This window comes from Plasmodium malariae, assembly GCF_900090045.1.
Source record: "Plasmodium malariae genome assembly, chromosome: 12".
In the NCBI taxonomy this organism is placed as follows: Eukaryota; Apicomplexa; class Aconoidasida; order Haemosporida; family Plasmodiidae; genus Plasmodium; species Plasmodium malariae.
The window spans coordinates 2,994,430-3,010,842 of NC_041786.1; the positions used below are offsets into that span (position 1 = coordinate 2,994,430).

Sequence of the window (16,413 nt, forward strand, 5' to 3'; positions counted from 1 at the left end):
TGAGAATGCAAAAAGGATATATATAAAACAAATTAGAAAACATTTATTTTTATCATCATATATTTTATATTATTTTGTTTATTAATGAGTAATAAAAAAATTTTGCTATTATAAGGGTTAAAAAAAAAAAAAATAAAATAATAATAGATTTAAGATATATATATCAGTCAAAATAATTTTTTAAGGTAATTTTTTTTGAGATATCAAAGTGTTAACACTTTTTTTTTTTTTTATATAAACATAATTCCATATCCACAGCTCAAAAGTTACTACGTTTTTTCACTCTTGTAATTTTCGCCATACTCTTCAAATATGTAAAAAAAAAATGTATAGACGGTACAAAATGATGCATAGATTATATTTTCCATATAATTAAACCGTTTTCATTTTACGTTTCTATAGTATAGAAAGGTTCTAGTAGCATTCTAGATGAATGGATGGGAGTAAGAGTAAAAAAAAAAGTGGTAAAGCTCAGGTTTTCCTAAATTTTCCATTTTTTTAAATAATGGTAAACACACAGTATATATATATGTGGGTACCTTCATAGCTACTTCTTTTTTATTGTGTGTAAATAACACGCATTAGACTTCTTAAAAAATGATGTTCATATAATTTTGAGAAATACGTTTTCCTGAATGATTATATTTTAAAAATTTACTGGGATAAAATAATTTGTGAAAAATGTTATTTTGCTAATTTCTTTTGTCTTGTCATAAAACTAACAAAGACGTTGGACCTAAATAAAAAATTACCTGACTTTTCAAAATTGTTAACGAAGTTGTGCAGGAAAATTCTGAACATAATGCTGCGAAAAATAAACCTTGATTTTGTATAAATTGCTGCGCCTTCTCCATATCTTATTCTTACAGTTCGAATATAAAAAAAATATTGGAAAGACATGTTAACAAGGATGGAAAAATTATTTCTAAAAATTATAACTATATTAATGTTTATTTTTGCAAAGTATCCTTTTATTTTGGTGCTGAATTGATAGCTATAGATATGATATGTATGTACAGATATTTTATGTTTATGTACACTAGAAGGCGCAATAATATGAACAAATAATACCAATATCGTTTCCTTTAAATATTAATTATTCTTTCAAAGAATATATAAAACCCATAGTCATTTACTTGGTAATAAGAATGTTTACGTCAAAGGAATTTGTACTAGTAGAAAGGTGCAACTGGAAAAAGGGAGCGAACATATAAATATATGTCGTACGATTATATAAAAAAGAAACTAATAAGATGGTTAGAATAAATGTTTTTTAAAAATTCAAAAGGCTTTTACGTCCTAAATACGCACAACAGAAATTTTAAGGAATATTTTTTTTTTTTTTTTAGGACCATGCTTTTGTAGCATTTTAAAAATAAAACAGATTTTTCATAGTTTTCCGGGCTTTCAGAATAATGCAGCAATTTTGTTTTTACTTTTTTTTTTTTTTTTTTTTCAGTTCTTATAGATATTTACTCTATACTTCACAAATAGAAATGTGCATCAATTTCTTTTATGCAAGAATTAATTATATTTAGGCTTTTCATTTATCATACAAAAAGGGACTCCCTATGACTGATTTTATTCTATATAGAAAATTTGCTCATTTTTATATATGCGTAATTCCTCTACGATTAATACTTGTGCTTTCACTTGCATTTTTTACTATTTTTTTTGTGGAACTTTCACATTAACATTTTTATTTTTGACGCTTTGACTTGTTTTGTTATACTCGGCTAAATTTTGTTTTATTTTATTTTGTTATATCTTTTTTTTTTTTTAATACAAGTGCAAAATGTGCACAAATTTCTTTTTACGCATTTATTTTTAAGGTTGTGAAGGGGCTTTTCCCAATAGCTAAGATATACCTTAATCCTTTTTAAGAAAAGTAATAATTATACTTATCTTTTCCTTTTTTAAATGCAAATGTTAAATTAAATTTTAGAAAATTAACACTTTTTTTTTTTATCAAAAAAGGAAGAGAGAGAAGAAAAAAAAAAAAAAAAATGCATGGGAGAAGAGCAAACAATTCTAAAGATGAGAATATAAAATTAGAAAAAGTCAAAGAATTAATCCCATTAGTAAATGATTTAATTAAAAAGAAGAGAGCAAATATATATGAAAAGGAATACGTTGATATAACAACGGCTATTTTAAAAAAATGCCCTTATCTCCAAACACTGTGGAATTATAGGAGGGAATATTTTGAATCCATAAAAGATGAATACGTAAATGTGAATGTTGATACTAACGATGTTAAGGAAGGTTATTTATTCTAATAGAAAAAAAAAAAAAAAAAAAAAGGAAAAAAAAGCAATTCTTTTGAATGTGTACCCTATGCGCATACTTTTTAGCGATTTTCACTTCACACTTATCAATGTCTACTGTTTAAGCGTACATGTGTATGCACAGTTATAAACGTTTGTGTATTGATTCTTAAAAGCATCTTTGGAATAATTGGGATGAGTTTTTTTGTGGTTTATCCTGCAATATATGCTCCATTTTTTTCTCCAATATATACTCTATTTTGTTGATTAATTTATTGTTCATATTTTTCGTTAATTTATGGTCCATATTTTTCGTTAATTTATGGTCCATTTTTTTCGCTAATTTATGGTACGTTTTTTCTCCAAATTTTGATCCATTTTTTTCTCAAACTTTTTCTGGTAGATGCGGACAAAAAGAATTGCTCTAAACAGCGCTTGAACGAATTAAAAAAGATGATGCAAAACGAAAATATAATGATTGAAGAAATCCTGAGTAGATTTAACAAGTGCAACGAATTGTGGTTTCATAAATTATGGGTAGTAAAATATTGCTTGAAAAATAATTTAACAAATATTCAAGATTTACTAGAAGAGCTAAAATATTGTAAAGGTTCCTTTTATAAAGATGACAGAAATTACCATTGTTGGAATTACAGGTCTTATGTAATTGCGTGTATATATATATCAATAAGAAAGAATGAAAGGGAAAAAGTAGGAGGTAATAATAGAGTTGAACAAAATGAAAGTAATAACGTTATTGCACAAGATTGTAATAATTTTAATGTACATAGATTGAATTACGAACTATCGAAAGAACTAATTGAACACAATTTTTCAAATTTTTCTGCTTGGTTTTTGAAATATTCTTTGAAAGAATCGTTTATCAATATAAATGATGAGTTAAACTTAATAAAAAATGCAATTTTTACAGACCCATTTGATCAAAGCTTATGGGAGTTTTATAGATGGTTCCTTTTTCAAAAAGGGAATTACAAAGAAGAAATTTTTTTTATCCTATTACAAGATAATTCTATTTATTTTTTTTTTCAAAACTTAGTTAAAGTAAATGTGGATAAATCTAAGTGTTACAATTTAAATAGTGAGGAAATAAGTGGAGTCTGGAATAAACAATTAATTACTATGAACAATCCACTGGACAATTTGGAATCTTATGTATACATTTTTAAAGCTAATGAAAAATTTTCTCTAAGTCATTTCACATATCTAAAGTTTTCTTTATATTATTTTAAATACAATATATATGAACATGATAAAATAAATTATGGAAAAAACATATTACAAGATTTGCTAACTGGTTGTGATTATTCTTTAAAGGAAGAAAACCAATTTGAATATAGCATAGTGTACGAAATTAATTTTCAGTACTTTTCAAAAAATGAACATTTTAAATTATTACAAGATTATAACAATAAAAATAGAAAAAGCTGTCGTTTCTCAAGTAAAAAAGATTGTACAAATATTTATGCTAGTTTATATGAATATATAAATTATTCCAATATTCTCTTAAGTACAGCAAGAAATATGGATTTTGGTTTGTTGCAATCTGAACTTGAACAAATAAATGAATTACTATATTTAGAGAGTAACTGCAAGTTTGCATTATTTACAAAGTGAGCAATACCAATTTATACTTACTCGTGCATAAGCGTATGTATACACATATTTGCTTATATATTGGTGCAGGCCCTTTGAATATTTGACAGTGCGTTATACATTCAAATATATGTATGTTTAAAAAATGAAAATAAGAAAAAACATGATGTTAATTTTGTAGATTTGAAATATTAAAAAGACTGGAAAAATTCGACCAAATGTTCCAATTACTTGAGCTGTTGAAGAATGTTGACCACATCAGGGTGCAGTACTACAATGACTGGGAAGTAGAACTAAGGATACAGTAACTTTTGCGTTCATTTTATCTATTGTTGAATTTGCCAAGTGTTTCTTTGTGTGTGCATTTGTATGGGTTATGTGTGTGTGTATGTTCGTATGTATGTGCGTATGTGTATGCGTATGTATGTCTGTATTTTTGCACCTATGTACATACGAATGCGTACATATACATATGTGTGTAAATTTCCTTTCAATGTAGAAAAAAAATATATAACTACTACCAGGATTCCGAAATAGGTTAAAAATATTTAATCAAAATAGATTTATTTCGTATACTTATATTCAGTAAAGCAAAGAATTAAAAAATATAAATGTGCCTTATACCTTATTGTTTCACTTACAGATGATAGCAATAAAGTGTTAGACCTGAGTGGTTTAAATATTGACCGTATAGATTACCCCCTTATGATTGAGGCTTTTTTTATACCGAAAATTAATTTGTCCAATAATCTTATATCAGTATCGTAGGAAAAAAAAAAAAAAAGAGCATAAAAAGGAAAACGGAAATGTTAATGTTTAATCTCAATTTTGGCTTAATTTTGTCCTATTTTGTCCTATTTTGTCTTATTTGATTTTTTTTTTTTTGTACAACCCTTTTAGATGTACGGGTAAATTTACTGTAAATTTTTTGTATAATCTGAAGGAACTAGACCTAAGTAACAATAAAATAAAAAATTTTGTTAACCTTATGAAAAATTTATATAACCTAAAATTATTGAAGAAGTAAGTTGTAGAAATAATATAGGTACAGAAGAAAGAGCACATATTATTACATTTTTTGCGTATTTTATTTTTTTTAAATATGACTCATATTTTATTTTTAAATTAAAAATTTTTTATGTAGACTTGATGTGAGTAACAATGATTTAGTAAATTTTGATGAGGATCTCGACAATTTCGAGTTTGTTATATTACCTATATTGAAGTAGGCAAAAAAAAAAACAAAAAAAAAACTATACTTTCCAAATGAAATTACGTTTATATGGGTACATAATATTTAAATGTGTAACATATCCATTTGTGTGTCAATTAGTTAACTGATGTGTTTAAATCAAAAAATGTTATTCGTTCTCCCTGCATTTTATTATGTATATAAGAGTATAGCTAGTGCATATATGTTATGTACATTTATATAATTCGATAAAAAATATACGTTTATTAATGCATCCCTTTTTTTTTGTAGGGAAATTAATATTATGGATAGTAATATTTCCACCCTATTAAATCAAAAATACAAAGATAAAAGTAAGTTGAATACTTTTGATGTTGTTCGGGATAAGCACAAAATGGTTTTATCGAGATAATCATAGCAGGAATTACGTGGATGCTTATTTAAAAAAAAAAAAGAAGAAAAATACTAATTGTCATGAAAGTCTCTTTGATTTACTACTAGAAAAATCTATATTTTTTTTTTCCCGTTGTTTTTTTAATATTTTCCATTTTTAAGTGATGAAAACATTAACAGCACACAGCTCAAACATACCAAGTACATGAACGTTTATATATATATATATATAGAGAGAGAGAGAGAGTTTTATATAAAATCAGCATATGCGCGTCGCTTTATTGTGTAGCCTTATTAAAATATTGTTTGTCTAAATTTGTGTAAATAATCCGAAATGTACAAAATAAACGTGCGAAAACAAAAAAAGTGGAAACAAAATGTGTATACACGAATTCTACCTTTTTAATCTATAGACAAAAGGAATCTTTTAAAAAATAACAAAAAAAAAAAAAAAAAAAAATTAGAAATATAATAGGATAAACATAACAAAATAAAATAATGGAAAAATACGAAAACTTAAAAAGATATCAATTTTTATTAAAAATTTTATACACATATATTTGTAATTCAAAAAAATACCTTCTATAATTTACAGCAAATTTTAAAATATTTTTACCATGTCTTTTTTTTCATACGTTTTGGAAAAATGTTTTCAATAAAAGGAGTAGTGCAACATTTGCCTTTTGATCATCCTTTAGTCGAATACATATAAATATATATATATAAATATATGTTATTTAATCTGTGCAAGCTTTTATAAAGCAAAAATTAACCGTAAAAATAAGTGAATCTTATTGTTATAATAAAATATGTACAGACACGCCTTTGTTTCATCGTACGTCCCTTGAACTGCTATGAATATTCTTGCCTATTTTTTTTTTAGTTTATGTAAAAATCATTTTGTGCACTGGCTTGGAAATAGTACGCTTATTTTTCTGTCTGTTACCTGTTAATTGCCATTTGTAATTTCTTATCTGTTATTTCTTCTTTATTATTTATTTTATTATTATTATTATTTTTCAATTTTTTTTCCTCTTTTTTTAAAGTATATTCCTGCGCTATGGAACTATCATTACGTGGGAACGATACAGAATTTTCATTTTTTGTTAAATCTAGTTTTTCTAAACTGTATACCTTCTCATTAAGATGATTATTATACATATATATAAGATTCACTTCATCATCTGAAAAAAATAGGTCATCTATATTCTCATGTGCATCATTATGTACGATGTTGTACATGTTCATATCAATACTTTTGCCATATGGAGAATTAAGTATATCTTTACTATTATGATCGCATAGTTGATTGTCCGTATTTCCATCCATACAATGTGCATAAGTTAATGCCAATTCGTTGAGAACAACTTTGCCTCTATTACAATTTTTGAGAAATATGTTATTATATAAGAAGTCAAAATTAACAATTTTTCCTTTCTTTTTATTATTGCTATTATTATTAGCATTATTATTAGTATTACTATTACTGTTACTATTACTGTTACTATTATTATTCGTATAATTATTTAAAAGGTTATTTTTTAAAAGGAAATTATTATTTAACTTAAATTTATACACATGATTATTATGCTTTATAATAAATATGTTCATTTTTGATAAGAAACTTTCATTAATATTGTTATTTAATTTTTTTTTTTTTATCCAATATTTATTTTGTTTATCTGTTTTCGTGAGGTTCATGATGGAACGGTTGAGCTTCATCTCCTTACTATAAATACTTTTAAGAAAACAGGTATATGGTGTTTTCATACATATACTCCTATACATTCTTTTACTATCTTTCCTTGAACATCCATCATTATTATTGCTATCGCTACTGCTATCACTATTACTATCAGTGTTAATATTACCATTAATATTACAATTACTAACGTCACTTCTAACACTATTACTAATATTATTGTTATAATTTGCACTATTACAATTTTTAACTAACTTACATACCTTTTTTAAATCCGATATTACTATATTTCCAATAAAATTGGTACATCCATCCTTTGGCATATTATTATCTACATTTTCCACAATACGATTATCAAAGTTATATTCATATATAGGGTCTTTCTGTTGAGTACTAATATTATAATTATCATAATTTTTTCCCTCTACATCATTTATGGGTATAGTAAAAACCACATATTTTTTATCGTTACAAAAATATGAACTTTCTCTCTTAATTTTGTCAATTTCATACTTCAGAAGTTGAAAAATTGATTTTAAATTTTCACTGCAAGAATATGTGTTCATAAATTGCTGAATGAGTTGACTAATTCTATCTAAATCATTTATGTATTTCTTATTTAGATATTTGTCTGATTTTTCCTTGTAATTCTTGAGTATGTCATAAAGGTCCACAGAAAGATAATTGCTAAAATTTGATTTCCCCCCTCCGTTAATTGCATTATTCGAACTGTTATAGCTGTTCAGACTATTCATACTATTCAAGCTGTTCAGGATGTTCATATTATTCATTCTGTTCAGGCTGTTCATATTATTCATTCTGTTCAGGCTGTTCATATTATTCATGTTATTCAAATTGTTCATATTATTCATGCTATTCAAACTGTTCCAGCTATTCATGCTGTTTACACTATTCAAATTATTCACGTTTTCCCTATTTATTAGTAGCACTTCACTTAGGAGTGATGAATCAGCGCCTAGTTCGTCAGATACAACAAAATTTTTCATAGGCATATTACTTCTTTTACCTTCTTCCTTATTGACACTATTAACACGCATATTATTTATGGTGGCATTGATACCACAGCTATTCCCACTACGTTTATTATTCTTATTTTTACTACTGCAAAAATTATTTCCCCCATTCAGTGAAAAGAAAACGTCGCTACAATGTGTAGTCCCTTTCGTCATAGAACTCATTGTTGCGGTGTTATTTTGTATTTCTATATTTTTCTCAATATGAACACTGTTTGTTATGATGTCTTCTGGAAAGGAGTAGCTTTGAATTGAAGTGCTCTTACAACTATGTTTTTTATCAATCCTATAATTACCTCTGCATTCATTTAAAATGTTTTTCCCTTTTGTTTCCTTTTTCATAATACTCGTTAGCTCTCCGTCGCTTTTACATTTGTCCGAATGATTCGTACACGAGTATAAACTTGGGGTAAATATGATAAAATTATTTTTATTTTTCTTACTAAAAGGAAAACAAGTATTAATGATATTCTTCCTTTTGTTTTCATCTTCTGTACTACTATATAGTGATACATTGTTGACTATTTTTTTTCCACCTGCTTCTATTTTGTTGTTTAAAATCGGCGAGGTTTGATATATATTTAGTCCTAAATTTATATTTTCATTTCTCTTAGATGAATATAAGTAAAAAGGATTTTTATCTATATTCTTTTGAGCATATTTGGGAATAAAATTTTGTGGTAAAGAAAGTTTATTTCGTACAATTTTACAGTCTCCTAATCTTTCATAAATAAAAGCTGTTTTTTTTTGAAGTTCTTTATTTAGAACATTATTTCCATGTGTATTACTTTTCTTCTTTGCTTCCTTTGCATATCTTTTCATGTATTTTATTGTAATAGATGATCCCTTGTCAGTTAATTCATGAGATTTTGGAATTATATCTTTTCTATTGTTCATATTTACTACTTCCTTTTCTTGTGAACTGAACGTATTAGTAATGTTCTCTTCACAATTATCGTGCACTTGTTTTGAAAAAAAATTATTATTAGCACTGTATTTTTTAGCATCATATATTTTATAATTTCCTGTTTTATTAATATTATTTTGATAGGCAATCGATTCGTCTTTTTTAAAATTTATATTTAAATTTAATTTTTCCTTATTTTTTTTTGGTTTATTTGAATTTATTCTACCTAGCTTTTTATCTTGCTCAATGCTTAAATTATCCTTATAGAAAAGGAAAGACTCCTTTTCACAAGCATTATTATATGTGATATCACCATTCGCCATGTTGATACCTTTGTTATTATCATTTTTTGTCTTTCTACTATGATCTTGTAGCTCCACATATTTGCACATATCCTCGCTGCTTACCTGTTTCACATTTTGAATATTATTATTTGAACACTTTAAATTTTTATGAAATGTATTTACCATTTTGCCATTTTCAATAAAGATCAACGTTTCGTCCTTGTTATCCACTTTTTGTTGGTTACTAGAATAATTTATGTTCTTTATAATCCTTTGTTCTTCCTTTTTTTTTTTTATAATTTTTTTATCAGTAATTGTTCCTTCTTCGGTTAATGCACTTTCCATCTCCATATTATTACATTCATATTCTCTGCTCTCATTTGTATGTTCCTTTCCTTCTTTCAAAATGTTTACATTTAATTTTTCACTTTTTACATTATTTAATGGAGTAATATATTTCAAATGAGTATCTCTAGTTTTCATATTCCCATTTTTAAAAACGTTTCCAAGTGTGCGACACGTGGATTTGGGGATGTACGAAAAATCTTGACAATTTTTGCTCATTTGCTTCTCGCTTTTTTTTTTTTTTTTTCTTTTTTTCGAAGTTTGCACGTAAAAGGAATTATTACTTCGAAGGATACTTCCTCGATTGCTGCTATCTGGATTGCTGCTACCTGAATTGCTACTACCTCGTTTACTGCTACCTGGATTGCTGCTACCTCGATGGATGCTACCTACATTGCTACTTCCATGATTGTTACCACTGCAACTTCTTGACAAACATCCCCTATAATTTGCAACGCTTCCTGGGTTCCTTACATGTGCACTATTTATATAGGAGTCCCTTTGGACCATATTTTTTTCTTTTAATTTTCTTTTATTCACTGCTATATATATTTCTTTTTTATTTAAAAAGGGTACATTTCCGTTTGCGCACAACCCTCTACGTTTCTGTTCTTCTTCCTTATTGAGTTTATTTATTCCTATATTGCAGCTAACTATATTCTCATTTTTACTATAAACTGGGATGGTAAAGCAGTTATTTTTCTCGCCCATATATTTACTATTATTATTGCTTGAGGTACTACTACTGTCGCTCCTGTTTGTGTTGATCATTATTATATTTTTGTTCTTTAAAATGGCTCTTTCCTTATTATCGATTTTTATTATATTATCACCTTGGGTTTCATTACTAATATATTTGGTACAATTAGTTTCATTTCCTCCCCCTTTCCCTATATTAGCTTTGAGATATATTATACTGTTTCTATGATTACCGTGTGCGTTTAAATTTTCCATTACACTAGGAATATTAGTTTCCTTATTTTTATTATATATTCCTCTTACTTTATTATTACTATAACTATTACTTTTAAAAAGGAGTTCATTACTGGTATAAATATTTAATTCATTTTTTTTATAAGTGATGCAATCACTAGTCCTGTTTTGCATTTGTTCTTTAAAAATTGACACAGTATTATTTACATTGTTTCTATTGCTCTCTACATTTCTATCACAGTTCAAGTTACTACCACAGCTCAAATCACTATCACAACTGCAAGTGTTATGGTTATTGCCGCTACTCGCATTGTTGTTTTTGATACAGACAGCTTTATCATGAATTGGCTTTCCACAAACCGATTTACTTCTAACATTTTGAATGTTCAGGTATTTTCCATTATTAGCAGAGGTGACGCAACCATTTCTGCTACTACTACCACCACTTCTAATACTACTACCGCCATTACTACTACTTTCACTTTTACTGTCAATCTCTTTACATAATATATTCTTATTCCTACTTCTCTTAATATTGTATCTTTTTTTAGTACTACTAAACAAATTATTTTTACTATTTATTTTGTCACCCTTTTCTAAGCATATACCACTTTCATCGTCAATAACAATGTATTTGGCTTTCTTCTTATTTTTAGAGATATCATCACATCTTTCCTCATAATATCCATTCATTTCATGTTTCATAAATGTATGTTTATCTTTTGACAAAACTTCCTTATTTTTTTTTTTCATAGTATTAATTTGATCATTATCTTGTGCACTTTTTAATTTCCCCCAGATTTGTGTATTACTATTTTTATCTATACAATAATAATCCTTACAATTTTCGTAAGTGTTATATTTGGTAGTACTATTATTACCTATATCGTTATCATTTCTTTTATTCCTATCTCCTTGCATGACGTGTTGCACAGAAACGAGGCTTCCGTTTACTAGAGAATTTTCATCTGAGTTGTTGTAACTATTATTATGATTAACATCATCACCATCGGCATTACCATTGGCATCACAATTAACTTCAACATCCTCCTTATATTTATTATATTCCAAAACGTCATATTCGTTTGAATAATTTCCACTTCTGATTCTGATACGACCCTTTCTGTTTTGATAATTACCATTAGATGAGTCACTATCTGGGAAAACATTTCCTTCACCTTCGTCGTCATTTATAAAATTGTTTCTACAATTGCTGTTACTATTTTTACCAGAGATGCTAATATCACTGTTCATGTTTATACTTGTATCATATAGCTTATTATTATCATTTATTTTCATACTATTCTTATAATTCTTACAATTCTTACTATTACTATTTTTACTACTCTTACTACTCTTACTATTTTTACTACTCTTACTACTCTTACTATTTTTACTACTCTTACTATTTTTACTACTTCTACTATTTTTACTACTCCTACTATTTTTACTACTCCTACTATTTTTACTACTCCTACTATTTTTACTACTCTTACTATTAATCTTATTCCTGTTCTTATTTTTCTTTTCGTTCTTTTTCTTTGCGTATATTTCGGGGTTGTTATAATTACTGGTGCATGTAGCAGCATCATTATAGACAACTTTATTACTACTGCTGATAATTTTGCAGTCACTAATATCATCACCCCTAATTATATTGTAGTACTTTTTCGGATTTTCGTACATGCAGCTTATACCATCTATTATGGAGTGACTTCTATTTCTGTTACTTTGCATATTCTTAACTTCTTTACATTTCTTTAAATAACTTGATTTAATTAAAAAAAATTTCTTGCCGTTCATATTTTTAATTTCTTTCCCATGTGAAATGGAGGATTTTAAGTTATGTCCTTTAGGTTTACTTTTAGATGTCGACAAAGGTTTGGTGCTACTAGTGGAAGATGCTTCAGAATAGGTGGAAATGTATTTACTCGATGAGTCATCATTTAATTCAATTTTTTCATTTTTTTTGTCTTCTTTAACTAATGAGTTACCATCTTCATTCCATTTCATATTAAAATGGCAATCCTCATCAGTTACTACTCCTTCTTTGTAATAATGGTTATTATCATTATTTAATATTTTTTTTCTTTTTACAACAGCTTTTTGTTGTTGGCTAGTTATATCATTTTTTAGAAAAATTTTTGAATAAGTATCGTAATTACTACTCTGTATGCTTTGTATTTCTGACAGTGTTTTAAAAATGTCTAAACTTTTTTTTTCCATTTTAAATTTGTCAACAATATTACGTACTACATCATTCACACTTGAGCAATTCTTATTCGTATTGGCATACGTCAAAATGTTGTTATTGCTTTTACTATTACGATTGCTATGGCTACTGCTATTACTTCTGTAACTATCGTTGTGCTGTTGGTTCCTTCTGTTTTTGCTTCTGTTTTTACTGCTATTTTTACTGCTATTTTTAATACCGCTTTTTCCGTTGTTCTCGTTTGGATGATTTATACGAGCACTCGTCAGGTCAACATTACTTGCATTCTTCGCTTGCTCCTTTTTCACATAATGATATATGCTGAAGGGATTATTTTGCTGTATTTTCACAGAATCCACCATACTGCATATTTCTGCTATATTTTCATTTTTTTTTAGATAATCATTTGATGCATTTTTATAAAAATTGTTATTATTACTTCCATCCTTCTTTTCCAAAATTTTCAACGTTTCGTTGGATGCAATTTTTGAGTTATTATATGATAATTCCCCCTTTAACATTTCCCCTCTATTTTCTTTTATGCATTGTAGTTCACCCATATTGTGTACTGTTAACATTTTACTCTCTTCTTCTTCGTTTTCGTATATGCATCCCTTCGATACAGGAGAACTATCATGTAAGTTGTTGGTTGTAGCGTTTCTTGTGCTTCCATTATGGCTGCAATTTGGGGTGTCGCTATTGTGACTACTGTTTATTTGGTGGATGGTATTTTGACTAGAATTATTAAGGTCGCTGTTGTTGTTACCGCTGACGTTACCGCTGACGTTACCGCTGACGTTACCGCTGGCATTACCGCTAACATTTCCGCTGGAATTACCGCTGGAATTACCGCTAACATTTCCGCTGGAATTACCGCTAACATTTCCGCTGGAATTACCGCTAACATTTCCGCTGGCATTACCACTGGTATTGTGAATATCTCTGCTGCTGAGGGCACCCCTCTCTGGGTTATCATTTCTAACACCTTTACTGTCACAGGTATATTTATTGTTCCTCTTATTTCTTAAAAAGTTTATAATCCCTATATTTGCACTATTGCTCTTTTTAATATTCAAATTATTGAAAATGTTATAAATTTTAATTCTACTTTTATTCGTGCCCTCTTTATCACTATTTTGTAGAGTATTACTAAGATTGCTCTTTGGTTTATTATCATCAATATCTAGACAAACAGCATTTTCTAATTCTTCATCATTGCGTAAACTTATAGAGCAAAGGTCATTATCCCTTAATATAATGTCCGTTCTACCTACTTGCATGCTATGAAGGTTGCTGTTTATTGCATTACCTTTTTCGTAAAGAACACACTCCCTTTTATTACTGTTACTCTCGTTATAACAGACACTGTTGTCATTACGACTGTTATGATGCTTATGATTGATATAATCGCTGTTACCACTGTAGAATCTGCGATCAACATGATCAAAATGATCATTGTAATCACTGTAGTTATTGTAATTACTGTAACTATAATTATTATAGTCATGAGTACTGTCTTCTTTATTTACTAAGAATGCACTGCTAATATCAGATATACTATCATAGTTACGTTTTTGTAAGATGGCATCACAATTACTACTTATGTTTTCTATTCCTTTATTGGTGTTTTTAATTAAATTATTGTAGTGCTTACTTACAATGTTAATAGTTACATCATTATTCTGTTTGTTGCTGCTATTCTTACAGCTACAGTAACTGTTATTGTAACTGTTGCTGTTATTGTTACTAGTACTACAGCATGTATTATTATTTATATATGTGTTATAGATATTATCTTTTCTTAAAATTCTACTTGCTTCTTCATTAAGTTTTGTTCTATTCATTTTATGATCTAGTTTTCTTCCCCCATTTACATATTTATTACTAGTTATATATTCTGAATCAACCTTGTAATTATTATAATTATAACTTTTTAAATGCTCATCAATAGTTTTATTATTTATATCACTATTTCTACTACTACTTTCCTCCATTATATCATCGCAATTATACAAATAATGATCATCATCCATATTGTTCTTTTGTACATCAAAAAGATCTACATATGGTTTGCTAATATTTGGCCTCACGTCCTCTACATTTTTTCTTTCGTAATTGTTTTTTACTGTCTTGGAAATATTTTTTTCTTTTAAATTTAAGTTATTCATGCAACTCCTTTTTGATATGAATTAATCGTTTAAATTATCTATATTAGGGCATTTGTACATTTTCTATTGTCAAATGGTATTTTACTCATACCTCAAAAATTAGCACATTGATACACAAAAAAAAAAAAAAAAAGGATAGGACAGGACAAACTTTGTTTATTCTGAGCACATACATATATACAGTTGTACATATAATTATATGCATACAGTTGTACGTATAATTACATGCATACAGTTGTACATATAATTACATGCATACAGTTGTACATATAATTATATGCATACAGTTGTACGTATAATAATATGCATACAGTTGTACGTATAATAATATGCATACAGTTGTACGTATAATAATATGCATACAGTTGTACGTATAATAATATGCATACAGTTGTACGTATAATAATATGCATACAGTTGTACGTATAATAATATGCATACAGTTGTACGTATAATAATATGCATACAGTTGTAAGTATAATAATATGCATACAGTTGTACGTATGATTATATGCATATATATGTACGTATAATTATATGCATATATATGTACGTGTACTTATATATATACATACATATGTATGTATGCATATGCGTGAACATTATATATGTATGCAACTACATATTGACATAACCAAAAACGGAAAAAAAATATACGAAAAAATTTAATTTGAAATAAAGTTAAAGGTTAAAATATAAAATCAACCATATTATAAGTATTATTTTACTTTATTACTGTTTAACAATTAATATAATAAAAAAAAGGAAAATAAAAAAAAGAGAAAAGCATACAATTTAAGGAGTATAATAAAATAGAAAATTTTTCCATTTTATTAAAAAATACACAAAATTTTTGAAGAATATTTATCGTTCGGGTTAAAAATATTTTAATATCCTTGTTTTCGTAAGAAAATGTTTTTATTTATTCCTTATCTGCTTATTTTGATATGTTTTTATATTCGTATAATAAATTTTTTCTTTTCCTATTTCACCAAAATAAGTAAATTAGGCGGGACAATACACAATATATATGAACTATACAAGTATACATAATATATACATATATACATAATACATGATGGTAAAATGCAAAAAAAAAGGAAAATAATGCCTCTGCAATTTATGTGAAAATTATTTCTAAAAATGTAGTGTTTATTATATGCGTATATTTTAAAATACCAAAAAAAAAAAATAAAAATAAAGTGAAATAAAAATAAAAATAAAATAAACATTTTTTGATATAATTGTAAATTATACGAATATTTGTATTATACTTCAGTATCATAAATTATTTTGTAAAAATAAAAGAAAAACAAAAAAAAAAATTAAGCATAATAATAATATTAACACCACAATTTATTC

General features: G+C 26.9%; 2 protein-coding genes across 2 annotated transcripts; one reads left to right on the forward strand and one right to left on the reverse strand.

The window, feature by feature from the left end:
* Positions 1–2,006: 2,006 nt before the first annotated feature.
* On the forward strand, positions 2,007–5,485 carry PmUG01_12074500 (protein prenyltransferase alpha subunit, putative; the record flags this gene model as incomplete). The annotated part of the gene is made up of 8 exons (XM_029006989.1): positions 2,007–2,265; positions 2,671–3,898; positions 4,063–4,185; positions 4,381–4,418; positions 4,525–4,645; positions 4,782–4,904; positions 5,026–5,106; positions 5,365–5,485. 8 exons carry the CDS (start codon positions 2,007–2,009, stop codon positions 5,483–5,485), a joined length of 2,094 nt encoding a protein of 697 aa, XP_028863423.1.
* Positions 5,486–6,408: 923 nt separating this feature from the next.
* On the reverse strand, positions 6,409–15,051 carry PmUG01_12074600 (conserved Plasmodium protein, unknown function; the record flags this gene model as incomplete). The annotated part of the gene is made up of 1 exon (XM_029006990.1): positions 6,409–15,051. One exon carries the CDS (start codon positions 15,049–15,051, stop codon positions 6,409–6,411), a length of 8,643 nt encoding a protein of 2,880 aa, XP_028863424.1.
* Positions 15,052–16,413: the final 1,362 nt, after the last annotated feature.